Genomic DNA, 27,680 nt, shown 5'->3' on the forward strand with positions numbered 1-27,680 from the left:
AGTGAGATAATATATTCAAAGCATTTAGCACAATGCCAGACATACAGAAAGCACTCCATAAATGTTGGCTGCTGTGGTCATCATTACCTATGAAGGGAAGGAAAAAGGACAAGTCCTAAAGACCCTCAACAGATGAGCACAGCATGTACCAGTTTGAAGGGCCCTTGCAGAATCTGGCATTGGGCTTCCAAGGAATCCAAAGTTTACATGAATTCTGCGTGATTTCATCCACACAGAAATTTGAACAGAGCTGTAGTTCTCAACCTGGCTGATCATCAGAACCCCCATGGAGCTTTTAAACTGCCCTGCCTGGACTCCCAGAGCCATCATCTTCAGTCATAGGCCCTGGGCATCTATAATTTTTTACATCTCCGTGGGCAAATGATGCAAAACAACTCCTGGAATCACAGAGGATAAAAGGTAGAGCCAACGTGTACTGAGTATTTATTCGTGCCAGGCACTATGCTAAGTTCTTTGTTTACATTGCTTCATTTAATTCTCACAACAACCCTAGGATGTAGGTACTATCAGCTTCTTTTTTTATAGAGGAGGAAACTGAAGCATAGAGATCCTAAATAACCAAACCAAGTTCACTTAGCAGAGAAGTGGTTTACGACCTGAGCCCAGCTTCTAGCTATTAATTGCATTTAACTGATGCAAAAACGGATGCGTTCATTTCCTCATTGACCAGCATTTATTTATTCTGCACGACCCAGTAATACGCTGAGAGCCAGGGAATATAAAAATGGATAAAGATCTCCATCTCCATCCTCAAGAAATTCATGGCTTTATTTTGTTGATGTTCAGAATGAACAAATGGCAGACAGATTGCCTCATTTTAAAAGACGATGTCATGTGTCTGTGTTTGGGAGGCTGAAAAGATTTTCTATGACTACCAGCCTCCTCCTTTGAATGGCCATTTGCAGAAGCCACCACCGTTTGCAAATCAGCCTCCCAGCCGGAAGAGCAGGCCTGTCTGCTGGCCACCAGCGCTTCCCCGCAGGAACTGCTCCAGGCAGCCTTGAAGCTCTGTGTGGGCGACCTCTTAGCGTGCTCCTCGGGTCTCCCCGCTGCGGTTGTGTTATCCACTTCAGTTCAGCATGCTAGCCATCCACTCCCCTCGGTAGGCCGATCAATCAAACCGTGGGGAAGGAGGCGCATCACCGCAGAGCTGGTAGGCTGGCCTTCTTCCAGGGATAAAACCTGTTACTTACACCCCAACTGACGACTGTTAGGCAATTTCCCAGCAAAGTACAGAGAAAAGACTGAGGCTTGCCTTTTAGAATCGTGAAATGTTAGCGCTGGCCAAACCCTTGGACATGGTGTAAGACTGATTAGAAAACCGAGCCCCAGGGTCTCAGACCCGCTGGGACTGGGCTCCTGGCGCGATGTGCGACCCCTCACTGCCTCCTAGAGACAGGGCTGAGCATTGTTTCAAATAGACGCAGTATTCAAAAGCAGCGATCATCACCTTGGAGCAGGAAAAGGATCTCCCAGGGAGACGTCCTCTGCCGCAGGGCTGGGCTGGGAACGCAGCGTGCAGCCACCACACTTTCCCCGCCCGACGGCTAGGGAGGAGAGTGGGTCTTGGAGATCCGGCCATTCTCCGGACCCGTGTTCAGGATGCACGGGGTAGGCGGCAGCGGAACCTTTCTTCTCTGCCCCGCTCTCGCTTCCGCCCGGGCCCAGTGGGCGCCGGACGCAGCCGCGGAGGCATGTAAACATGGAGGCGGCGGGTGCTGGGAGTGGGGAGCCGGCCCCGCGCCTAGAGGCTCCGGGGTCCGCCGAGGACCGGCTTTTCCTGGTGAAAGGTGTGGTGAGGCGCGGCTGTCAGGGCGAGCCCGCCCGGGGCCCTCGCCTGCACTGGAGGGGCATTCTCCCGCGCTAGGCGCTGGGAGCCCTGGGCGTGGGTGGGCCCTGGGGTGAGCCGGGGGTCGGGCGGCCAGGGGTGGGGTCTCCCATGGGCTGGGCTGGGCCAGCGAGCTGTTCCGAGTGGGCTGCGTTTCCCCCAGCCCCTCTGCTGTCCCTTCTCTAGCTCCCACGGTGTCTTTCCTCTCCGGGGAAGAGGTGCAGGGACCCCGCGCCCCCTTCTCTACTCTTGGGAACCATTCCTCAGAATGATCTCAGGTGCCAGAGGTCGTGAGGTCACGCGGGGTTCACAGCCGCTCTCATTTACCCTTGGCAAGAGCTGCTTAGCTATCGTTTCTGGGATTTCAGAAGTGCTTAAAATGTAATTTAAATCGTATCTGAAACTTAACTTGTATGCATCTTTTTAACTTCAGCCTTTGTTTGTTTTTCTTTAATCTCTCCCCCCGCCCCCCCACCCCTAAAACTCTTGGCAGGTGGAATTTTCCTTGGTACTGTTGCTGCAGCTGGAATGCTGGCTGGATTTGTAACAACGTTGTCATTGGCTAAAAAGAAAAGCCCTGAATGGTTCAGTAAGGTTTGTGCCGCTGAAATCCACTCATAGCATTGTTATTGTTTACCAACCAATGGCAGCTCCTTTGCAAAGGGAAAGTAAAGAAAATGTTGGTGCCCTTTCATATTAGTTTTTTTGTTTTTCTTTTGCTGGGGAAGATTCTCCTGAGCTAACATCTGTGCCAGTCGTCCTCTATTTTGTATGTGGGTCACCGCCACAGCTTGGCTTGCTGAGCCGTGTGGGTGGGCGCCTGGGATCTGAACCTGCAAATCTGGGCCACTGAAGCAGAGCCTGTGAAACTTTTAACCACTGGGCCACAGAGCCAACCCCTTTCAGATTGTTTTAATAAGTAAACCTATCTTCACCTCAGATTCAAGATGTGTGCAAATTAATCAATGGTCTTTATTTTCTTTTAAAAAGAAGTACTTAATTATGCGCTTTCTTAAATGTTAACAGAACAAGACTTTGAAAGCTCATCCAGTACATTTCCTCTTCACACTGTGACTTTAAATCTAGGCAATTCACTCTCAGTTGTAAGAGGCCCCAATATTTTATGTCACTAAGAAAAAGTGATGCCAATTAAATTCTTGACACAACGCTGATTGCAAGAGGCATTTCTGTCTCAGAGATGTTAAAATGTTGAAATAAAGTGTGTCTTAGTATTGATGAAAAGCATAGGTCAGCTCCTTGAACCTGGAGACCATATGTTGCTTGTGCATTGCTGCAGCCTGCTTCCTGGAAAAGTGCCTGGCAGCATAGTAGGTGCTCAGTAAATTTGGCTTGAATGACTACAACCTACTTAAGGCAGGAAATCCTTACTTCATGTGCAAGATTGGGCAATCGCTCCATTGTGTTCACGTGTACCTCATTTCCCGAGTTGATGGGAAATTTCCTTCACATTTACTTGTATTTGCCTGTTCTTATGTATTGTCCTGTTTCTGTCCTCTTGCCTCATATGACTTATTTATCCATTACTTCGTTGCTTCAACAAATGTTAACTCAGCATCTTTTATACGTCAGGCACTGTACTAGGCAGGTGCAAGAGATACAAAAATGGGTAAAACATATCTGTGCCTTGAGAAGCTAGCATCTGGTGCAGGAGACAGATATTAAACAAGTATTTACACAAATAACTATATAATTACTATTTGATGTTTGCTTTGGGAGAACAGTGTTATGTGAAAAATAAACCAGTTGAATTCCCTTTCCACTTATATTTGTGTTTATTAATCTAATCACACTTAAGCCTTATGAACACCGTCATGGAAAGAGACCACATTTAGAGTGCGTTTGGATCCCCCCCAAATACTCAGGGCTTATATGGAGGTTACAAGCACACTGCTATGAACCTCATGGTCATTTCCCCTCTATATTAGAGAATGTTTTCAGAGCAGCAATATACCCTGTGGCAGAAATCAGTAAAACCTGCCTGACAGTGGTGCTTTAACAGTGGAAATTTGGTTGATTTCTAAGCCTAAAGTACTGTGTTAACCTTTGAATCACAGATCTTTTTGAGAATCTCATGAAAGTGAGGGATTATCTCTAAAAAAAAAAAGCACATGTACTATTCACAACTTTGCATTCTATTTTATGGACCTGAGATTTGATTATCGCACGTGCCCTTTATACTCTAACACAGTGGCTTTCAAACTGTAGTCCACAGAACCCTGGGTCTCCTTGAGACCCTTTGGGGGATCTGTAAAGTCAAAACTATTTTCATCATAGTACTGAGATGTTTGCACTGACGGTACAGAAGCATGAGGGGTAAAACTGGTGGGGCCTTGGTGTAATCAAGGCAGCGGCACCAGACTATCCTAGCAGTGATTGGCTAACGCCATCATTGATAAGAATGTCCTTGAAGCACTAAAATTATTAATTTTATTAAATCTTGTCCCTTGAATATACCTCTCGAATATTCTGTGTGAAGAAATGGAAAGTACACATAAAGCATTTCTGCTCTATACCAAAACAAGATATGTTCCTCGAGGAAGAGCAATTATGTGATTGAGTTGCATGGTGCACTAGCCATTTTTTTTTCATGGAATATTATTTTTACTTGAAAGAATAACTGACAAACTATAGTTATGCCGAAGTGGGTATTTGGCAGACATTTTCTTCAAAATGAACAAAATGAGCCTGTTTCTGCAAGCAAGCAATTGTCAGTATTTGTTGCCAATGATAAAATTTGAGCTTTCAAGAGAAAACTAGATTTTAGAAATCTTGTATCTGCCCTTGTGAGCTTGACAGCTGCTCAGTACTCACAAGCTTTTCTGATGAGATTGGATTGATATTAATGATGTGATTCTTTGATAATTAATAAATGGTGTCAATGTTTGAAATATCTGTATGACTTCATAAATGTTTTCTGAACGATCATGATGCATGGATAAAAGTTCTATTCAAAGTGCGAAATAGACTAGTGGATTTTAATGTAAGAAAGTACAAAAAATTCATTGATACAACTTCAGATTCCATATTGCAGCTAACGTTTAAGAAGCTGTTTGTTGGGGCCAGCCCCATGGCTGAGTGGTTGGGTTCTCGTGCTCCGCTTCGGCAGCCCAGGGTTTCACTGGTTTGGATCCTGGGCGCAGACATGGCACCACTCATTAGACCATGCTGAGGCGGTATCCCACATGCCACAACTAGAAAGACCTACAACTGGAATATACAACTATGTACTGGGGGGCTTCGGGGAGAAGAAGAAGAAGAAATTTGAAAAAAGACTCACAACAGATGTTAGCTCAGTTGCCAATCTTAAAAAAAAAAAAAGGCTGTCAAGTTTTGGTGTAACATCAAAGAAGGAAGGCTAGGGGCTGGCCCCGTGTGGTAGCAGTTAAGTTTGCTCACTCATTAAGTTTGGCGGCCCGGGGTTCACTGGTTTGGATCCCGGGCACAGACCTGTGCATTGCTTACTAAGTCATGTTGTGGCAGGCGTCCCTCACATAAAGTAGAAGAAGATGGGTATGGATGTTAGCTCAGGGCCAGTCTTCCTCAGCAAAAAGAGGAGGATTGGCGGCAGATGTTAGCTCAGGGCTAATCTTCCTCAAAAAAAACCTGAGGCACAGATGGATTAAGCAACTTGCTCATCCTGGTACTCTCTCCATCATTGATTACTTCTAGGGTATAAATAATACTATTTTTAGCAATTTGTTGTTTAAGTAGATTTCTGTCCACCAGCCTGGGACTGTAGGTTTTAATTATAATACAGATTCAGATTGCAACCCAGAAGGACTTTAAAATGATCAGCATTTAGTTGGGGACTGCCTACACTGCTGTTATTCAGGAGGATGATCATTATGCCTTAAATGTCTTATTTTAATTGTGTTAGCTGAATCTCATGCTAGAAAACTGGGAGTAGAAAGGCAATAGTAAGTGCTGAATGAACGTTCATTTTTCTTTGTCCTTTGAATAAACAGAGGAAGATGCAAGCTCAGGTGACTTTTAAAAATATATGTACAGATATAATACATATATAATTTCTTTCCTTCCCAGGGAAATCAGGAATTTTTCATTTAAGTTTCTAAAATAAAATTTAGGCCAAAGCACTTAAATGAACCTTAGTTTAATAATATTTGGTTAATGGTACTGCTTCTGGGTGAAAATTCAGGCCAATTAGAAGTGAGTGCGTTTATGTAAGATCTCTGGTACCTAGGGAACCACTCAGAAATTATAGCAGCATGAGAAAAGGAGTAAGATAAGAGTATACTGTTTTAATCATAGAAAAAGCTAAAGAAAATTCTCTTAAAAATCTCGTTGGGACTAAGGTATATCTACAAAAAGTGTAAGTCAACAAATACTGAGTGTCTGCTAGGTCTCGGCATGGCGGTGGGCATGGGGATACAGATAAACAGATGTTTCTGTGTGCCCCCAATAATATTCACAATCACAAATCCACACGTTAAAAAAATATATTAAATGAGTTGTCATATAATGAAAATTATTCTAAAAAAGAAAAGACTTGAGTAAATTGAAATATATTTCCAGGTGGAAAACAGAACTTTATAAATTTGCTATCACTGGGTTAGCTATGTCATTCTAATGAAAATGCCAGTGAATGAAGGTTGGAGAAATCTTGACAGAATGTTCTCAGATTTTTCTGGAAGAATTAATAGGCAAAAACAGCAAAGACAACTTTGAAAAAAAATAATGAGTATGAGGTACTTTCTGGATATGAAGACGTTATGATTCTATAATTAAATCTGTGTGATTCTGGCATAAAGAGTAGATAGTAAATTAGTATAAAAATAGCTTAGAAACCTCTCTCTATGTAAGTTTCTCAGATAAATTGGGGGGGGGCACTAATCGAGGGGGTGCTGGGGCAGGCGCTAAGCTGTCTGGGAGGTCACTCCCTTTAGTCATCAGCTCCCATCAAAACCAAAATAATACCAGATGACCTAAAAACGTTAGGGTGAGAAGAAGAGACAAATTTTTAAAACACAGCTAAAGGAAAGAGAAATGACTATGACTTTGGACAGCATTGGAATGCATCTTTGACCAAAAACAAACAAAAAAAGGCAAGATAAAAAAAATTAAAAGTAAACCAAACTGGGGAAGTTTGATAACACATTTGATAGCTATAAGAGCTAAAGAACATATATAACAAGAATATACAAATAAGAAAACTTTATATTGGCGAATAACATGAGTATACAATTCAAAAGGCGTAAACATTTAGCTCATACTAACTTGAGAAAATGTTCATTGTCACTAACAAGAGAAGCCTAAGTTATAAATAGTTTTATATAAATTTCAAAGCTTTCCTTTTGGTTGGTTTTGTGTATTTGCTTTTTTTTTTTAACCGAGACCGTCTAATAATACTGGCTAACCTGAAATAGTCCTCAAGAAACATCTCTGTAACTTAGCACAGCCTTTTGAACAAACGCTTGGGAGTATGTATCAGTTTATAACATGTTCTTTCTTCTCCACTCAGTAATTCCACTTTGAGGAGTTTTTCCTGAGAATTCAGTCGGAAATGCAGATAACTGTTAGGCACAAAGAATGTTCTAATGTAGAAAATGTTGAAACTAGTATACGTTGGCTAGTAAAAACAAATGGCTACGTAAATTATGATAAATCACTTCAGTGTAACCAGTAAACAATGTTTTGAGTTCTTCACTTTATAAGAGGATGCATGTTGAAAATTTAAAAGTTTTAAATGGTGTTAAACTTTTTAAAACGTCCACAAGCAATGAAAAGGGAGAGAATATGTCAAAATGTTTACCGTGGTTGACTGTGTAATAAAAGTGAGGGTTTTTTTGGTTCATCCTTACACTGTTTCATACATATCAAATTTTCCAGTGATTTATAATCAGAAAAAAAAATGTGATTCAGCCTTTGAGGAAGTTAAGTTCTTTATTGTTTCTGAGCATTTTTGTTTTGTCGATGTTTAGTGTGTTTTAGCAGAGGGGCTCACCAGGACAAATAATAAATTCCTCATATTTTATAAATTCTACAGGTTCTTTAAAAAAAAAGATAAATTACATTTCATATTCAGGTGAAACTATGGAAATTAAATGAATGTCCCATAATTGGTTATCTGGTAAGGTTAAAATTTCACGTAGGCCCTTAAGTATTGTCACTTCTTTCTCTGCTTCCAGTAGGGTATATATTTGAATTATCCCAAATAATGATGGTTTGTATTCTCATTTACACCATGGATTCATTTCCATTGAAAAAGATGCTTTCATTTACATTTTGTATTGTGCTGTATTTATAATCATATGTGGTAAAGGACTGAATGGCGACTTCCCCTTAGTTGTCAAGCCAGACTGCTGAAGTACTCTGGCTTTTACGAGCTGCTGCAACTCCTTGAGCAAGGTGCTTCATCTCTCTCTGCATTCGTTTCGTCATTAGTAAAATGAAGATAATAATAGTCCCTGTGTCACAGGGTGAGGTCAGATGGATTAATACATGGAAAATGCTTGGACAGTGCTTGTCATATGGGAAGGGAGCAGTAGATTATAATAAATTATTAACTATGCTAGAGTACTTGGAAATGTAGGGTCTCTGGAAGATCGTAGTCCTGCAGTCTCACTTGAAGATTAACCTGTTTAGGGGCCAGCCTGGTGGTGTAGTGGTTAAGTTCGTGTGCTCTACTTTGGCAGCCTGGGGTTCGCAGGTTCAGATCCTGGGCGCAGACCTAGTACCGCCTATCAAGCCACGCTGAGTCAGCGTCCCACATAACAGAGGAAGATTGGCACAGATGTTAGCTCAGTGACAATCTTCCTCAAGCAAAAAGAGGAAGACTGGCAACAGATGTTAGCTCAGGGCCAATCTTCCTCACATGCACAAAAAAGATTAATCTATTTAAAAATAAGATTAGTGGTCACGTAACAGTGTAATAAGGAAGTCTTTGGCTTTAGTCCTTATGATCAGTCTAAGTTAATCCTTATGTCACCAGTAAATAGAAACATGTAGAGTATGAATCCCACTTGTGCAGTTTTATTCATAAAACAATAAAAATATCACGACATCCATAAAATATCACCAGACTTAAAGAAAAATTTATTTAACTCCCTGCATGCTGGTCAGACCTTTACTATTTTGTCGTCTTTGTTATTATGAGCTCCTTCTAATCCACCTTAGTGGATGCTAACCCTAGATACTGCCCTCTGAGGAGTGTCTGGCCGGAGTTATGGAGGAGTCTCTCTTTATTTTCCACTTCCTACCAGCTTACTGCCAAGTTAAAGTTTAATTTACCAAATCATAGAATTGGAAGAGACTTGAGGACTCTAGTACACCATTCCTCCCAGTGTCTTTATCTTTTTACAGCCTCTCCCCCCCCCCCCCCCCCCAGCTCAGTGCTCTCAGTGATGGTGGGTGTTCCTTTCTGAAGCATGCACTGCATTCTTATTCTTCTCTAGTCAAATTCGTGTGTGGATGGTCTGAAAGTTGTTCACTTATTACAGTTGTAGATTTTTACCTTAATATTGTGCCTTGAAACTCAGGAGGAGGGTCGCTGTTTATTTTCTAGTTTCTCATTAATAGCTACCATAAGCTGAATTTCTACTATGTGCCAGATATTTTGCAAATATATTGAAAAATCCTCACAATGACTTATATCACATCTTTTCTCAAATTTAGATTTAGCCCACCTCTTCCAGGACCCCCTCCTTGAAGCTTCCCTTTCCTGCAGCAGTAGATTAGGTGTCCTTCTCTGGGCCCATAAGGCCCCGTATGGATAGTTCTGTTGTTGCTCTCCCCTTTAAATCACAGTTAACTTTTCCGTGTCTGTGTCTCCGCCCCAGACTGAAGTCTACTGTCAGAGAGAAGTTGCTGTTTCCCTTTGTCTCTCCAGCACCTCGCAGAGCTCCCGGCCCAGCGTCTGGCGGACTCCAGTGTCTGTCAGTCAGAGAAGGCGGGACTTAAGTTATGCAGTTATTAAGTAGCAAAGTTGGCACTTGAACTTGGGTTGGTCTGGCTTCCCAATATTTTGGTGCTTACACAGAGTCGTTAATTTCAAGTACTTCCCAGATATTTATTCTTTCCAAACTGATGGTTTTCCCCCAAACCTTCCTGTCTTCATTACAGGGAAGCGTGGCCACGGCCGCCTTACCGGAGAGTGGCTCTTCCCTTGCCTTGCGAGCCCTGGGCTGGGGCTCCCTTTACGCGTGGTGTGGGGTTGGCGTGATCAGCTTCGCAGTCTGGAAAGCCTTAGGAGTTCACAGTGTGAGTAACTGCAGTCCTGTCATGGGTGTCTGGAATGTTCGTTCTACTGTATGGTCTAAATCTTCCTGACTTTCACGTTTGCATATGGTTTGTTCACTGTCTTGGGAAGTGATGACAAAGAATGTGACTAAATGCCTAGTAATAACTAGGTTACTTCTTATTACTAGTAAATCATATAAATAACTGAAAAATTTCAAATATTAAATAATGACTAACTCATAGCAAATGTTTGTTCTATATAAATTGGTGTTAACTACTTGTTGAGTAAAATTACTTAATTTGGAACAACCGTCTGTGCTGTTTGACATCCATGTATATAAACGTCTTTGTAAAATAGGTAAGCATTTTAAAATTATTATTTAAATTTTTAATGTGTTTACATATTACTGGGAAAAAAATCCTAAAAGCCTACATATGTGTGTTTGTGTACATAATTTATACCCCAAGCTAAAAAGCTACACATTTGGAATGATTGGCTGCTGCTTTTTTAAACTACTGGTAGAAAGTTCGATGGACCAGGCTCTTCGTGACAGGTGAGAATTGATTGTGGTTTGGAATAGCTGGCCGCAGTGGAGTTGATGAAAGGAGGTTCTGGATTTGTTTTGAAAGTGAAGTCAACAAGGATTTGTCATAGATTGGATGCAAGAGGTGAGAGAAAAAGTCAAAGATCCCCACGGCTTTTGACCTGAGCAGCTAGAAGATGGGTAGGGACCAGCATGAGAGGAGCAGGTATCAGGATAATGTCAGACATTCAGTCTGGGACTTGTGAGTTTGAGATATCTGTTAGATGGCCACACAGAGAGTCAAATAAGCAGTTAGACGTAGAAGATTTGAATTCAGGGTATAAGGTAAAGATATGAATTTGAGATTCGCCAGTATATAGAGAGTATTTAAACCAGGAGACTAGAGGAGCTCACCAGAGCAATGAACGGAGAGAGAAAAGAGGTCCAAGGAAGGCGCTTTTAGGCACTCCTAAGGTTGAGAAGTTGGGGAATGAGGAGAAAGTAGCAAAGGAGATTTCCCTACCGAAGAGGGAGGTAGTGACTTGGATGCCAGGGGAAGAAAAAGTTTCAAGGACATGTGTGCTGGGGCTAGGTCACGTAAGATAAGAACGGACAGTTCACTGAGTAGCAATGTTGTGGTCATTGGTGGGAAAAGCCTGAGTGGAGTGGATGCAAAAGAGAACGGAGGAGAGAGGTTGGAGGCACTACGTATGGGCAAGCCTTGCATTTTGCTGAAAAGGGAAAGAAAGGAATGGGCTCATAGCTAGAAGATGGGATGGGGTCAGAGAGCTCTTTTTCTTAAGTTGGGAGAATACACAGCGTGTGCGAATGCTGATGGGAGTGATTCAGTAGAGGGGGAAATTGAGGGTGGGGGAGTAATAGGTGTTATTATTATTGCCAGTATTGCTATAGGCATTACGGAGTTTTTCACATTGGGTTTAATTATAGCTAAACATCGGCATTGTACTTTTCATCAAAATATACTGATAGACAAATAGATACTGCTTTTCTGCTAGTCTGACTAACCTTTATTTTTAAAGTAACTTTGCTGATTTGTCGTTGTTTATAACGATAAAGTAGAGATTACTTGGAGAAGTTAGAAAACTCATGACTGGAGGTTTTAGATGATTTTTGTTGTTACCTCAATTTTGCTTTTAATCAGTATAAAATCTCTTCTTCCATTTCAGGCGTTATACCAGGCATTTTAGACATAGCAGATTACTCAGTCTTCACGATAACTGTGACGCAGATATTATTCTCCCCATCTTAGAAAACTGGGACCTAGAGAGGTTGAGTCACTTGCCTAAGGTCACACAGCTTGTAATTGGTAGAGTCAAGATTAAACCCAATCTGGTCGTCTTCGGAACCTTTTCCAACATTACCTCCCTTAGCTAAGATGGAAAAGAAAGGAGTATGTGGAGGGGGCAGGGTGAGGGCAAGGAAGTAGTGAATCTGGTTTTGATTGTGATGCAGTCCACAGGGTTCCTGAAAACTTGACAGGTTTTACTGGGTATCTTCAGTGTGGGCCTCATCTCCCAACCTCTTAATTTTCTCATAAAAGAGAGGACCTCCTTTTAGCTTTCATTAGTAGGAAAATGCTTAGGATGTAATGGTAAATGAAAAGCAGGATTCATATCTGTATTAATAGGAGAGCAGTTATTTGAAAACAAGTGAAAAAAACTGGGAGGAAATGTGTCTGGTAGAAATATGTGAATGAATTATGGGTGTGTGGGTGAATTTTTTACTTTTCTATGTTTCTTAAATATATATTGCTTTAATAATAATACTACTTTTTAAAAAATAGTCCTAGATTTTATGCTGAAAATGAAGCTCAGCTGCCTGGGAGTTCACAAAACTTCCTTGACTGCATATGAAACCCATGTGGGGGGCATGAAATACATAATAGTGAAATTATTAAGCTTTTAGTTCCTATAAAAATGACGGTCTGTTAGCACTTTACATTGACTGCATGGAATTGATAGGCGATGTTCCCAGAGTTTAGTAATGGAGGCTATAAACTGAGTAGTAAAATTTTAAGGTATTTGAAAATATGAATAGTCTTTGATTTAGAAGAGTCATAATGAATCAATCCAAACTTTCATTGACCAACAAAATTAGGTTATTTAAATTATATGTTCAAGAACGTGGGCTTTGTGGACTAGACTATACTATTTTAGTTTCTAGAATGTGAACTTCTTTGTTTTATGGCACTGATAAGAGGATTATTGCCTAAATAAAATATTCCGGGGAGAAAAATTCTTTTCTGATTGGCACTATTGAATATAAGCATACCTGGAATTCTTTTGTATTTCAGCTTCATGTCTTTAACTAATAAGAGAGAATGCAGATGCTCTCTCCCTGCCTGAAGGCACATCCGTTTGATCTGCGTGTCTGAGAAGTCTCACAGAGAAACGAACCACTGATAGTTTTTCAAGGGCACGTCTTTTAAAAGCAGTAGTGTTTATTAATTTGTTCATTCAGAAGACATCTGTGGGCCCACCCTGAGCCAGGCACTGTGCTAAGACAGGGCTCCGCAGTAGACTGTTACTATGGGGGGCGTAGGTCTTAAGACTTTCTAAGGAAATTCTTATTATGTGACCCTGCTCTGAGGCTTGTGGAGAGCAGTGTGGTGTATTTCAGCTCTGCATAGAGAGTTCCTGCGTTTAGAGAGCTTTGATGATAACTGTGAGGTTGCCCTGTCCGGGGATGAACTCTTACCACTATTTACTGCCTCTTACTGGGAATGTTAACGTTTTATGGCTAAGGAAAACAGTCTTAGTCAGAAAATGTTGAACAGAAGTGGTCCAGGTCTGTGCACTCAATAAATAATTGAGATGTTCATTCTAGATAAATGCAGGTAAATCAAAATCAATTTCAGTGTCAAATGATTGTTGGTAACTACCTTGAATTGTATGAAATCTCCAACATAAACCCAGTTCAGACAAAAGGGTGCCATCTACTGGCTGACCCGGAGCAGCTCACGTTCCGTGTTTTAGCTCACAGCTCCATCTGCTGGCCTAAAAGGGAACGTGCTGAGAATGCTTAAAGCAGAGGCCTTCAGTTTCTTAGAAATATTTTGGATTTACTCTTTGTTCATAGTTATTAGGGAATTTCGTTTCATATAGAACATGTAGGATATATCAGATATAAATATAAATTTGAATTTTACACAATAGTGTGTCATTTAATCAGAGGATTCGAAAAAGGAGAGTTAGTAGAAGCTATCTTGTCAGCAGACTAAAGCAGATAGGTGCACCCAGGCTTTACGATGGGGCCCTGCCTGCCTTCCTGTAGGAATCAGTACAGGTTCACCCTGGCATCGCCTCGCCAGCTCCACCCTGCTGACCAGCCTGTGGGCCAGCAAGCAAGGCCCGATTGCTCACTATGAGTTCATCAGTTACTTTGAATTATGGTATTTTATCACCTGATTATGACTGAGGCAGCATTAATTTTATCACAGTAACTTAACTGTGAAAAGAATGAACATTTACTATGGGTTTATGGTCCCCTGATGCAGCTGTGCAAAGGATCCTCGGAAACTGACACGTTCAGGCCAGGTGAGTGCTCACCATGGCAGTATGATTAGATTGTTTTATTAGGGCAGATGTTTTAAGTTTAGAGAATACAGCAGTTGAAATAAATATTCTTCAGGGAGTAAATAAGGATCTCTAGTGATACCAACTGGTGGTTCTCCAATTATCAAAGAAAAAACCCTGCCACCCACAGTTACTTACATAGTACTCAAGAGCAAGGACTTGTTAACTTTTTTACCTTTTATTATTCATAGGAGGTATTGATACTTGAAAGGATTTCTCAAGAGGTTGAGCATATTTACAGTTAGACTATCTTGTTTTTTTCTCCCCTTGGAAGGAAATACATTAGATGTATAAATAATTCCTAATTGCTATGATTGGAAACTTTCTAGCTTTTTATGCCTGTGGGCTCATGTTCAACATTTGTTTGAGGTGAGTGTGTCTCACAGTCCTGGTCAGAATCATCCATTGCTAGTGTTTACTGTGGCTTGGAAATAGAATATATTCATGATGCCTGGTAGAGTTAGAATTTACACACAGTTTACTGTTGTTAACCTCAAAGGAGCTAAAACCTCAATAGTAATAAAACCATGAACATTCTTAGTTATCGTGAAACACTTTAAATTGTTCAGAGATTTAAATATAAAAATTAACTTGTAAATGGAGGAAGTTTTGTTTTGTTTGTTTTTACCATGGGATAAAAGGTGTTTGTTTTTATTTACATATTGGTGTTTATTTTTAAAGAAAAATATATTTAGGACCTATCTTTTTTAAAACAAAGATGGCTTTTTTTTTGTAAAAATACATACTCCTTGTTTTAAAAAAAAATCTGTAGAAAGTACAAAAAAGGAAACAAAAGGCACCAGAAACCTACTGAGTTGTAATCACTTATTACAGTAGAAACATCCCGTCAGAGCTTCTTCTATAGGAGTATTCATATAACTATGTAAATGTTGCTTATTGTACTACTCTGGAACCTTTTTTCACTGAATAGTCATGGGAACGTCTTTGCACGGGAGAGTATATAAATCTCCATCACTTTTAATGGCTACATGGTACTCTATTATAATTTACTTAATCAGTCTCCTGCCAGTAGCATTTAGATTGTAATTTTTCACTATTAAACACCATAGTGAGCCTCTGTAGACTTACATCTTTTTGTGCTTTTTTTGCTCAAGAAATTTATACTAAAGACAGAAGATGTTATTGTTGAATCAGATGTTTTTGATATCTGTTGCTAAGTGGAAAGTTTATACAATTTAGAAGATATCAACAATGCAAAAAAGTTTCCCAGCGCCCTTGCTGTTAGTGGCTTCTGTTACTCTGAAATGTCTGCCAGTCCGATAGATGGAAGATGATCCCTCACTTCCTTTCCTGCGGCTCTCTGAGACCCTGCTGCTGTAAAGGCTTTCATGGAAATAATCCGGGACTGGAGTCCGCCTGCCTCTCCAGCCCAGTCTTCCGTCCTCATCTGCTTCCTTCTCAAGAGTCCAGGCCTCCTTTTCTTTAAAAAGCAAAAAGTAAAACATGTAAAGAAAACTCATGTTAAGTATTTCTCTAAAAATTGGCATCTGACTTTCCTATTCTAAGAAAGATCCTGAAAAGTAATATTATACCTTTCTGCTAGGACAATATTGGATGCACGTAAATAAAATTTTCTTTCTCCAGCTCTTTTTTGTAGCCACTGCTAGGTATACTTTCTATGTTAACATGTAGGCTTATTTCTTAATTACTTTATGACCAGCTTTGAGGGTTTGTGCTAGTTACAGTCAAATCTTCCTTTGGAGTTTTTGCTAATTTCAGTTTTACCAACATTCTGATGTATCTCGTATTAAGTACAATTTTTTCTACACTGTCTTTTCTCATTCATCTCAAATGAAACAAATTGTAAGTGAATGTTTGAACCCCATATGTAAATAAAACTATGGAAAAGCTTAGAAGTTTTTAACTTCAAGATATCTAAGAAGGAAATAGACTTTATGCTATATACTGTCATTGGCTTAGGTCACAGATTAAAAACAAATCTGAGTCTCCCGGTAAATTGTTTAATGATAGCCACTTGTGAGTGATCTGCAGGAGTCTGAAAGCGGCCGGAACATTTCCCTTCTGCGTTCTTGCCTGATCCGGTTTCAGTGCTTCCAGAGACCTCTACCAGCGTCTGCCCCCAGGAAGCAAGCTTCGCTTTCTTATTCTGATCACCATACGTCAGCAGACCCAGCCTCGCTCCCTCGACCTGTAGTCCTCACTAGAACCCCAGAACACAGAGTCGTCCTATCTTGCAGGGATAGTTCGCCTGTCAGGCTCCCAGGCCTTCAAACAGCTTAAGCATAGCAGAATATTTTCCTAGAATCATTTGTGAGTTAATTGGAAGTGGCACTGTGCATCAGTTAAATTCGGGTCTGAGGTGACAAGAACATCTCTATAACCCTTATTTCTCATTCCACTGCAGCTCTAATGGGCTTGGCGTCCAGGTGGGGAGGAGCAATCCATGCAAATATGGAGGAGCAATTTGGTGACAGAGAGGCCAAATCGCAGGGACTTGCTCAGTTTAGAACGGAGATAATGATCAATGTACTTTTTAAGGGGGCAGGGGGAGAGAATCAGCTTTTTTGGCACATTGCCAAGATACCTCTTTAAAAACCCACCAGTTTCCTTTTATAAGTAAAATAGGGCCCCAAGCATTTTATAAAGTGGGAATGTGCAACAATTATGAGGAAAGATAAGCTCTGCCATAAAAGCCTGCTTGTTCAAGGCCTGACACAAATCAGGCTTAATCACCTCAAGAATGTTCCCAGCCTTACTTCACTGGAGGAGAAGTATCCTTGTTTTCACTTGGGTTCTCTCTTCCTCTGTCCTTGTTTCTCATACTGAGCATAGAAAATTGGACTCACGTGAGCAGCTCTCTAAAAGCATTGTGAAGTGAAGACCTGATAGCATATGCTTTCCCCTTAAGCTTTGTTTAAAAGGTGCCTATTATTGGCTAGTCACTTAGGAATATCTAAAATTCTGTGGAAAAATTATTATATGTGTATGTTGATATATTTATATATATTATTATTCATTTGCCAGTATATCAGAAAACAGTGTTCTCTCAAATTGAATTTTTCTGACAAATATTTCTAACAATTTCAGGAAGAAATCTTATTTTTTTAATGTGCTATAAACATATATATATATATATCTTTCCACAATGTAAATTATGCTGAACATAATTTCGCTTTTTCTTGATGACTCAGATGTATCAGTTATTGTTTGCCTCTTGTGCTATTAGATGCTGGGCTTTTTATAGTTCTTTCTTCTTCTTTTTGGTAATTTTTCTTGTTCCTAGTTTGGCTCTTATTTTCTGCTTCCCACTCTCCCATTTACTTCTGAAAGGCTGCTGCTTTATTTTACACACAGTTATAATGAGGTTCCTTCCTTTGCCTTTATATTTTCTCCTTCACAGGCTTCATCCACATGCAGAAGGCTGCCAGGGCTGTGTCTCCAGCCCAGACCCCTGAGCTCCTTGCTCATAGGCCCACTTGTGGACACTGATGCTCGGATGTCCTGCAGGCATCACGTGTGTTCCCACCTGAACCGTCATTTACCCCCCACCCTGTCCCCACCCCACAGCCTGCTCCTGGATCACTAACAGTGAATGGCAGCATCATCCACAGAGCCGCCCAGACAGAAAAGCTGGATCCTCTTCATGACCGCACTCTTTCTCACCCCCGGATCTAATCAATCACCAAGTCTTACTCTCCCTGACCCCTACAGCCACTGTAGTTGGGGCACCTTCCTGCCCCAAGATTATCACAATTTTTTATCACATTATTATTATCACGAGATGATCACAATCACTCCTTCTCCCAGCCTCCCCCTTGCCTCTGTACAGTCCTCTCCACACGACTGCAAGAGTGCTCTGGCCTTCGTCTTCCGCAGACCTCGTCTTCCCTCTCCCTGCATCTCCCCCACTCCCTCTGCCTTTCTGCATGTCACCGTGGGTGAAGGGTCCACGGTGCTCCCAGAGGCCCACCCCTGCCCCTGGGCATTCAGTCCTACCCCCGGTATCTGCCCACGGACCTGGCTCCCGTGCTTTCCTCAGCCTTTGCTGATGTCAGCTTTTCCCTGTGCTGCAGCATGTACGGACGTGCTCTAGTTTCTCCCACCTCTCAAAGTTCTCTCGATATTTCTCATCCTCCTCCGGCTACCAGCTCATCTGTCTGCTTCTCTTCATAGAAAAGATTTCCTGAAAGAGATGCCTGTGGTCACTGTCTCCACTTGCTCCCCTTTCTCTCCTCACTGCAGCTTCTTTCCCAGCACCCCCTGAAACTGCTAGTTTCAGGTCGCCAGTGCTACTTGTTGCCAGATCCCGGTCTTATCTTTATCCTTCTGTTACTTCACCTCTCAGCAGTGTTTGACACAGCTGAGCATTCTCCCCGCCATGAAACACTGGGTTTTGGCTTTTAGTCCCCTCAACCTCACTGGCCATTGTTGCCTGTCTCCTTTGCTGGCTCCTCCCCGGGCAGACCTCTAAACGCCAGAGTGCCCAGTGCTTCATACTTAGACTCTCCTGGTCTCCACCTGTCTCAGTCCCTCGGGGCTCTCATCTAGTCCCTGGCATTTTAAAACAATCTGGACAATCTGATGATGTCCCAGTGTATAGCTGCAGCCTGGCCTTCAGATTTGCCTCGCAACTGCATGTCATACAGCTTCACTGGTGTGTCTTCCAGGCGTGTCGGTGGCCCATGTCCTAACCAGAGCTCTTGGTTCCTCACCTCCGCCGCAACTTGCTCCTCCCTTAGGCCTTCCCATTTCAGTAAATGCCACTGTCATCCCCCGAGTTGTTCAAGCCAAAAACCCAGCAGAAAATCATCTTAGACTCTCTCGGTTCCCTTCATTCCCTTCGTCTAATCCCGAGCAAGTCCTGCTTGTTAGCTCTGCGGCTAAACACCGCCCGGCTCCTCTCAGCCCTCTCCACCTCCATTCATCCTCTGCTGTTGAAACAGTTTCCTGTCTAATATCCTGGCCTCTCCTTTACTTCCCCTAGAATGTTTTCTCCACACGGCAGCTGAAGATATTTTTAAAATGTAAGTCAGATCTTGTCACTCCTTTATTTAAAACCCAGTGGCTCTGGCTGAAGAAGTCTGACAAGATATGGCCCCACCTACCTGGCTGACCTCATCTTGAACTACCACAGTCCCCCTCCCATGCCAATCCCCACCCTACCTCACCCGGCCACACCCCCCGGCCTTGTTCCCTCAGCACTCCAGGCTTATTCCTACTTTGGGCCTTCTAGCTTTGCCCAGGAAACTCCTCCCCAGATGGTCACATGGCTGGCTCTGTGGTGGCATCCAGAGTTTCACCCCAAACTGATTTCACCTCCTCAGAGAAGCTTCCCCAGGCCATCTGGTCTAAAATAAAGTAGCCTCTTGACTCCCACCACTCCATTCCTCTCTGACATTATCCTATTTTCTTTTCTTTGCAGTGCTATTGCAAAATGAAATTATATTGACCATTTTCATGTTTTATTGTCTTTGCAAAAAGAGTATAAATTTTGAGAGAGTCAAGACCTCATTTATCTGGTCCCTTGTAGCCGCAGCTCCTGCAGCAGTGCCCAGCGCAGAGGAGGTGTTTGGTGAGCATCTCGTGGAGGGAATCTGACCGCTCTGCTTCTGCCATTTCAGTGGCTCCCTCTTCCCTTGAGAAGAGAGTCCAAGCTCCCGAAATGGTTTGAGTCCCTCTGGGATCTGGCCCCTGCTTGTTCTTTAACTCACTGGGTCTCAGCGGGGGACAATTTTGACCACCCCTCTTCCCAGAAGAAAGATATTTGGTGATGTCTGGAGACATTTTGCCTGTCATAACTGCCGGGGTGCTGCTGGCATCTGGTAGAGGCCAGGGATGCTGCTGAGCATCTGACAACGCCTAGACAGCCCCCACAAAGAATGATCTGGTCCCGAATGTCAGTGGTGCTACAGTTGAGAGTTGAGCCATTTCTCTCATAAGCCTTGTCACACTCAGAGTCCCAGCCATGTGGAAAGGCCCTGTTCTTCCTAGCCTCTGAGCTTTGTCCTTGCTGATCCCCCACCCGGAGCCCTCCTTCCTCTGCCTGCTGTTCCCCGCTGCTGACTCTCTTCTCTGCCTCCACGGAGTCCTGAGGCAGATTGACTTTGAACCTTTACAACATGGAGTTAATCTGTTTTGGCAGTTTGGGGTTTATACAGATAACTTATGTTTCTACCTCAAATTGAAAGTAACTTCCATACACAAATGTATTTTTCATGTCAATTTTTTAGATGAATAAAGCTGCTGTTACTGAGGACTACAGCATGACTTCCATTAATCCAATCGCAGAGAGTGAATGGGGTGAATTAGTAAAACCACCTATGCAGTGAGAGCCTGTAGCCATAGCGTTAAACTGTCTCAGTTATTATGATTTGGGCTGTTTAAACACGAACTAATGAATTTTAATTTTTTTGTTTTTCCTGTTTTCTCCCACATTAAAGTATTTGCTTTTCTTCCTGTTCAATGATTAATACATGCAGCTATTTTACAGTGCATGCAAACTATGTGATGCCTTTAAAGAACAAAAATGAGATTTGAGGGATTTATTGGGAGAATTTGCCAATTCATTGTTCTCACATTCGAATACCATAAATAGGAAGTTGATCACAGTGTTGCTTTTTGGATTGACATTCTGCCCTTAGCCTTCTCAGGAGACAAACCTTTGTGGCCCTGCATTGTCCTTCCCCAGCATTCCCAGTATTGGTGACAAAGGACGGTACTTCCAGATGCTGGGATTTGTAAAGGTCCCCACACAGGATTACAAAGTCATAGAGATTTTAATATCTATGAGCAATAGAATCACAGCTCACTAAATTGTTTTAAAACTACAATTTGCATTTTATGAATTTTAAATCACAAAGAAGACTTTAAAATAATTGTGTTCAGGGGCCGGCCCGGTGGCGCAGTGGTTAAGTTCGCACGTTCCACTTCTCACCGGCCCGGGGTTCTCTGGTTCAGATCCTGGGTGTGGACATGGCACCGCTTGGCAAAACCCATGCTGTGGTAGGTGTCCCACATATAAAGTAGAGGAAGATGGGCTGAGTGTTAGCTCAGGGCCAGTCTTCCTCAGCAAAAAGAGGAGGATTGGCAGTAGTTAGCTCAGGGCCAGTCTTCCTCAAAAGAACAAAGAAAAAAAACAAATAAAATAATTGTGTTCATATAATGCTCTCCTTGCATGCTAGTGAGTTTATAGCTTATCATATTATTAACACTGCTTTCATTGCATCTTCTTTTTTTCAAATCAAGGGTTTCATGCACTGATTATTTTTTAAAAGCTTTCCAAAAAACAAAACAGTTTAAATAACTTTAAAGGATAAAACTATTCTTTCTACCATTGCATATTTGTTTTCCTGGGTTTCTTGCACTGTAGAATTATCTTTTTGTTTGTTTTTTTTGCTATGTTCTAACTTGGTAAAGGTAGATATTGGCTTTGGAATAGTTAAGCTTTTAGCTTATCCATAGCTCTATCTGAAATTTATGCATCAGCCTTGCTAATAAACTCCAACCAGGCACCTACACGTTTTCCTTTGTTCAGAACTCCAGCTCCAGGTGGATTCTCCAGGCCTGCCTTTCGGTCTCTCTCACCGTTTAGCCCTCCAGCCTTACTTAACTCGGTTCTACAGTTATTTACTCACACTTTTCTACCACGAACATTTACTGAATCCTTGCTCACTTCCCAAGCTGTGTTCTAAAGGATAGGGATGTGCTGGGAAATAAAAGGTGATCCCTTTGGAGTAACAAATTCGTAATTATATTTAATTGTGGGTGATAAATCCTATAATAGAGGTACAAAGTACACTGGTGGCATAGGGTTTATAAAAAGTCAGTTTTTCTGGGGTGATTGTAGAAGTCTTAGGAGAGGATGGAATATCTGAACTGGACTCCTAGATAGAAAAAGGGCAGGGGGGCCTGGGGCTGAGAGTCCAGGTGGAAGGAGTAGAATGACTTGGTTGCGGCCACGCTTGGTCCAGAGACCTGCTAGTCATCTTCATTTCCTGTTTCCTCCCTCCTAAGTAGTGTAACCAAAAGTATTCTGGCATAAATCTGCCATCGGGTGCAATATTATACTGCATTTTGAATAGATAATTTGAGATAGGTTTTCTATTCAAAGGAATAATGAGCCACCTAAGATAGAAGGTCATTAGGGAGCTGTCTGGCTATATTTGGCTTTTCACATCTTGGGGTAGACCTCAATCTGCTCTGGAGTCATGAACATCTCTTCGTCTTTCTCAGTTCTCTCCTTCTTACCTCAAGACTTACTGTAAATAAAAAGCTGCTTTGTTTGAGGTATTTTTATTTTGAAGAGTTATTTTTCTCAAAATTGATTTAGTTGTAGCCAAGGGTTTGAAAAACTGAAGAGGCAGCTATCATGGAGATTGTATTTCTGAAGTGGTTGAAACTCTAGAAGGAAAATTACTGTAGAAAGAAGCCATCTAGCTAAGAGTCTTTATGCCCTTGAATTTCATCCTCAAGAACACTTATCTTGGAAAATAAGTCAAAGGAAGCAACAGAGGAAGAAGGTGGGAACAGGCATCAGGCCGAAACATTTCAAGTCACGACTGGGATAAAAGAAATGATAGCTATCAAAGTTAGTCTTTTGAAAGGATCCTCTATTAAACAAAGAACATTTTAAAAATTCTAGTTTTTAATTTGAAAAATGGGTACCATAAATCTGACCAGCAGAATGGAGAGAACTCATGCCTGTGGCGCTGTCATCATTTCGTGAGTCACAGAGCTTGTGGCTCCGCTGCATCTACGCAGGGTGCCTGGTGCCTGCTGGAGCGCCAGGGCATCACACTGGAGCGGGACTGCCAAGCGCCACTACTTGCCACACTTGCCCACCCCTCACCGACTCCTTTGCTTGTTGTTCCTCTCTTCCTGGACTGCATTTCAGAGGCAGGAAGAGTACGAATGGCTTTTCAAGTTCTGATTATAAAATGTTCATTTGGTCAAGATAGCAGTATTCTGAAACTGAAAATTTTTTTTTTTGCTGACTGTGAGGGGGCTGCATGTACCAAGAGCCCCACTAGGGGAGAGCATATTGCTCTCTTAGAAGGAAAGGAGAGCTTTGAGGATTCATTACATGGTCAGAACTCTGTTTATAATTGGGGAGAAAGTGCCATTATTTTTATTTGGACTTTTGTAATTAATTGGGTTTATTAGGGTATATATTTCATCAGTTGAAAAGTTTTTGTTTCCTTAAAGACTTGAAAGAGGGGCTGGCCCCATGGCCTAGTGGTTAAGTTTGACACACTCCACTTCGGCAGCCCGGGTTCAGTTCCCAGGTGTCGACCTACGCCACTTATTGACAGCCATGCTGTGGTGGCAACCCATACACAAAATAGAGGAAGATTGGCACAGGTGTTAGATCAGGGTGAATCTTCCTCAGCAAGAAAAAGAAAACTTGAAAGTTCATAAGACTGACCAGAGAAATGCAGAGGAAGGTGAGATATACTGATGTTATGTTGTACAAGCTAATATTTTACTGCTTTAATCAATAATCTGATTTGTGTGTTGGTCAAAATTTGTCATTTTAAGGACATTTAAGACACAGTCATGCACCACATAACAACATTTCGGTCAACACCAGACCACATAGATAAGGTGCTCCTATGAGATTAGTACCATATAGCCTAGTGTGTAGTAGGCTATGTACCATCTAGGTTTGTGTAAGTACACTCTGTGATGTCTGCACAACCATGATCACCTAACAAGCATTTCTCAGAATGTCTCTGTCATTGAGCAACATGTGACTGTGTCTTCATTTCAACAGAAGGCTGCATCGCCACCTTTCTGCTTGAGAGGTCGTTTTTAATCAGGCCTCTCAATCATGAGCTTTCCTTTGGCATGAGAAAGTAGTAACAGCCTCTCCGTGTGTTTCCACTGTTGGACTAGCTCACCGTCAGCCCCTTCCCCTTGCCGTCAACCTCCTGTGACTTCCCCACACTTGTGGGTCATGGTAGTGACTGGCATAAAAAGCAATGAAATCCTTTCCAAATAGAAGGTTCTCAAACGGGATGCAACATAAAACAGAAGCCCCACTTCCCCAGGATGCAGGGAGACGGTGCAGGAGGCCATTGGGAAACAGAGCACACACGGCTTCTTCCCAGCAGGGATACAGTTCGGAAAATTTAACCTTATTTTCATCTGTACTTAATGGAAGTATTTTTACTTGGCATTATGTAGTAAAAATAGAAAATCAATAATCTCAGGGATCTGGGTTGGCCCATGACACATGTTAAATATTGAAGAGAATTTGTGATTGTAAAACTTTAACTCCAGAATTCATTTGCTAGAGAAGCCCTTTTACTACCCCAGGCTGGTCAGACAGGAGACGGACCTCGTGGAGCCCCTTGCGAGGCCACGCGAGCTGGGCCCGCCGTACGCAGCCGCAGTAGTGCGCTGGGGGTTGCGGCCGAAGTCCCTGGCCTCGCGCAGACGCAGTAGCTGGCCGCGGGGCCGTCCAAAGTTCCCGGCCTCGCGCAGACGCAGTAGCGGGCTGAGGAGGCGGCCAACGGTCGCGGGCTCCCTGTCTTCGCGCCTCGGAGTGTGCGTGTCGCCTTCCCCTTTCCCTCCCAGCGCCGGTTCAGTGAGTGGCCATGAGCTGGGCTGTGGGTGTCCTGCGGGCCGGCCGGAGCGTGAACGCTGCGAGAGCGAGTTTCCTGTCCCCCAGGATGGCGCCGTGTCCCCGCCAGGCGGCAGGCGGCTCTCCCGTGGCCAAGGTGGCGACCGTCCAGCGTGAGCTGCTGGAGCCCTTCTCGTCGGAGGAGGCCGTGCGCCGCAGCAAGGTCTCGGTGGTGGGCACCGGCGCGGTGGGCATGGCCTGTGCCGTGAGCATCCTGTTGAAGGGCCTGAGTGACGAGCTCGCCCTGGTGGACCTCGACGAGGGCCGGCTGCGGGGGGAGACGATGGACCTTCAGCACGGCAGCCCCTTCCTGAGGATGCCGCACATCGTGGCCAGCAAGGACTACGTTGTCACCGCCAACTCCAGCCTCGTGATTGTCACCGCAGGAGCGCGCCAGGAGAAGGGCGAGTCACGCCTCAATTTAGTCCAGCGAAACGTGAGCATCTTTAAGTTGGTCATTTCCAACGTTATCCGCTACAGCCCTGGCTGCAAACTGATTGTCGTGTCCAATCCGGTGGACATCTTAAGTTACGTAGCCTGGAAGTTGAGCGAATTTCCCCAGAACCGCGTCATCGGGAGCGGTTGCAACCTGGATACCGCCCGTTTCCGCTTCTTGATTGGGCAGAGGCTTGGCGTCCACCCCGAGAGCTGTCACGGCTGGGTCCTGGGGGAGCACGGGGACTCCAGCGTTCCCGTGTGGAGCGGCGTGAACGTCGCCGGTGTCTCCCTGAGGGGTCTGAACCCCGCTGTGGGGACCGACCGAGACCCCGAGCAGTGGAGAGACGTCCACCGCGACGTGATCGCCAGCGCCTACGAGATCATCAAAAGGAAGGGCTACACGTCCTGGGCCATCGGGCTGTCGGTGGCCGACCTGTCCGAGAGCATCCTGAGGGATCTGCGGAGAGTGCACCCCGTCTCCACCGTGGTCAAGGGCCTCTACGGAATCACGGAGGAGGTGTTCCTCAGCGTCCCCTGTGTCCTGGGCGAGCGCGGCATCACCGACCTCGTGAAGGTGAAGCTGACGCCCGAGGAGGAGGCGCGTCTGAAGAAGAGCGCGGAGACGCTCTGGGAAGTTCAGGAGGCGCTCGAGCTGTGAAGTTGTGCGGAGCCGCCCTTCTGAAGTTACTGAAGAAGAAGTAGTAGTTGGGGGGGGTATGTGTCACATTTTTAATAAACCTGAATTTATAAAAGTTGGAAACAGGAAGGGGGGTAGAGTGACTCTCCTGTTTGTTTAGCCCCCAGCTCTTCTATTGAGCATCGAGATGCTGGATGATACTTATTTTTTTTACAATTCCGAAGTGCATCAAAGGAGGTGTTTTTGTACCACTGATGTGCCAGTACTTTGTACATGTATGTAGTTGCCATTGGGCCCAAAAGAATGGAGGATGTAGGTGTTTCTTTTACCATAGAAATTCTGGTTCTTTTCATTAAGCACCTGTTAACTCTTTGTTCTGGCTGGATTATACCTATGTTCGCTTGTGTACTCTTTGTTACAAGTGGAAGCTTCTGTGCAGTGTAAAAATAAATGTACACGCAGTTACTTTTCGTAATGGAGCCTTCATTTCCCGGTGACAGCCCCTCACCTGGGCCTTGAAAAAGGCGGCAGAAAGGGAGCTGCAAGTGGGGGAGGCGTGTGTGCGTGGATGTGCACACACTCATGCACACATACGAGTGAAGCAGGATCATTAGGCTAAAATGTGAAAATAATACTGATCTGGTTGGTGGCTGTTTTAAACTGTTTCGTGCAGTAAAAATACAAGCGTTTAGAAAGATGCCTGACAGTCAGAGGTGGTACAGTTACTGTCGTTTTGGCAGAGAAAGGAAATGTCCCCAAATTTTGCAGTTACTAAAAATAAAGACTGAGTGAAATCATCGTAGAACCACCTCTGAGAACCTGACCTGTTGGCACATTAAGTCAAGAATCACATAATTGCTCTTATTGGGCTGGGTCTTAGCGGCACAGTGGGCCCTGGCCCTAAGGTGCTCCAGGGTCGTCCCTGTTGCTCAGTTTACTTCACATCAACAGAAAGCTTTTGCTTTTGAATTGTGCCCTGTTGTTAATCACTGTCATAAAAATTGGCCATTTTAATGAGTGCTTGAGGGCTTGTATTTCTCAGAAAGTTACGCATTCACTTTTTATTCCTAAGTCGATTGACTTTACTGCAGATTCTAGACTTTATGCACGTGGTACAGTGAGGGAGAAAGTGAAGGTGCTTGTCTGAGTTTTACCTAAATGGTAATTCTGTAACTTAGAAAATGAGAAGCTGAGATTTTTAAATTCATGGTAGCCTTCCTAATGCAGTTGACTATTAAATAAATAATACAGTGTGTTCAAACACATCTCAGGATCCATGGGAATGTCAACAGGCCTAATCACAATTGACAGGTGCCAGCATCTGCTAAGTTCAGCCAGTCCTGCTTAGCTGAATGTTATCAAGGAGACAGGACAGCAGTCCACCCACAAGAAGACCCTTTTCCATGCTGACCAGAGCTCCCGTACTATTTCATTGAAAACATTTAGAAGCTGGGGCTGGCCCCGTGGCCGAGTGGTTAAGTTCGCGCGCTCCGCTGCAGGCGGCCCAGTGTTTCGTCGGTTCGAATCCTGGGCGCGGACATGGCACTGCTCGTCAGACCACGCTGAGGCAGCGTCCCACATGCCACAACTAGAGGAACCCACAATGAAGAATACACAACTATGTACTGGGGGGCTTTGGGGAGAAAAAGGAAAAAATAAAATCTTAAAAAAAAAAAAAAAAGAAAACATTTAGAAGCTGTTCTGATTACTCAGGAAGCAATGTCATATAATGGGACTGATTGGTATGCGGAGCTCCCTGAAAGTGGGAAGAGTGGTGGTTTGGTTGTTCCAGGTGGTTCTAAGCACTTTTTAA

The 27,680-nt window shown here is 43.2% G+C and overlaps 2 protein-coding genes across 2 annotated transcripts in view; both read left to right on the top strand.

Annotated features, from left to right (window-relative positions):
* Positions 1-1,703: 1,703 nt before the first annotated feature.
* Positions 1,704-27,680, top strand: part of TMEM242 (transmembrane protein 242) — a 32,708-nt gene continuing 6,731 nt past the window's right edge. Inside the window, 3 exon segments of the mRNA NM_001433604.1 lie at positions 1,704-1,811; positions 2,343-2,443; positions 9,950-10,087. Coding sequence (NP_001420533.1) covers positions 1,724-1,811; positions 2,343-2,443; positions 9,950-10,087 — 327 coding nt within the window. The 5' untranslated portion in view covers positions 1,704-1,723.
* LOC102150999 (L-lactate dehydrogenase A-like 6A) lies at positions 21,882-26,332 on the top strand. Its single transcript, XM_014738134.3, has one exon. The coding sequence runs from the start codon at positions 24,767-24,769 to the stop codon at positions 25,886-25,888; it is 1,122 nt and encodes a 373-aa protein (XP_014593620.1). The 5' UTR covers positions 21,882-24,766; the 3' UTR covers positions 25,889-26,332.

Source organism: Equus caballus, chromosome 31, assembly GCF_041296265.1.
Source record: "Equus caballus isolate H_3958 breed thoroughbred chromosome 31, TB-T2T, whole genome shotgun sequence".
Taxonomy (NCBI): Eukaryota; Metazoa; Chordata; class Mammalia; order Perissodactyla; family Equidae; genus Equus; species Equus caballus.

Coding starts and splice junctions, on each gene's coding strand:
- LOC102150999 (XM_014738134.3), top strand. CDS start 24,767: ATGAGCTGGGCTGTGGGTGTCCTGCGGGCCGGCCGGAGCGTGAACGCT.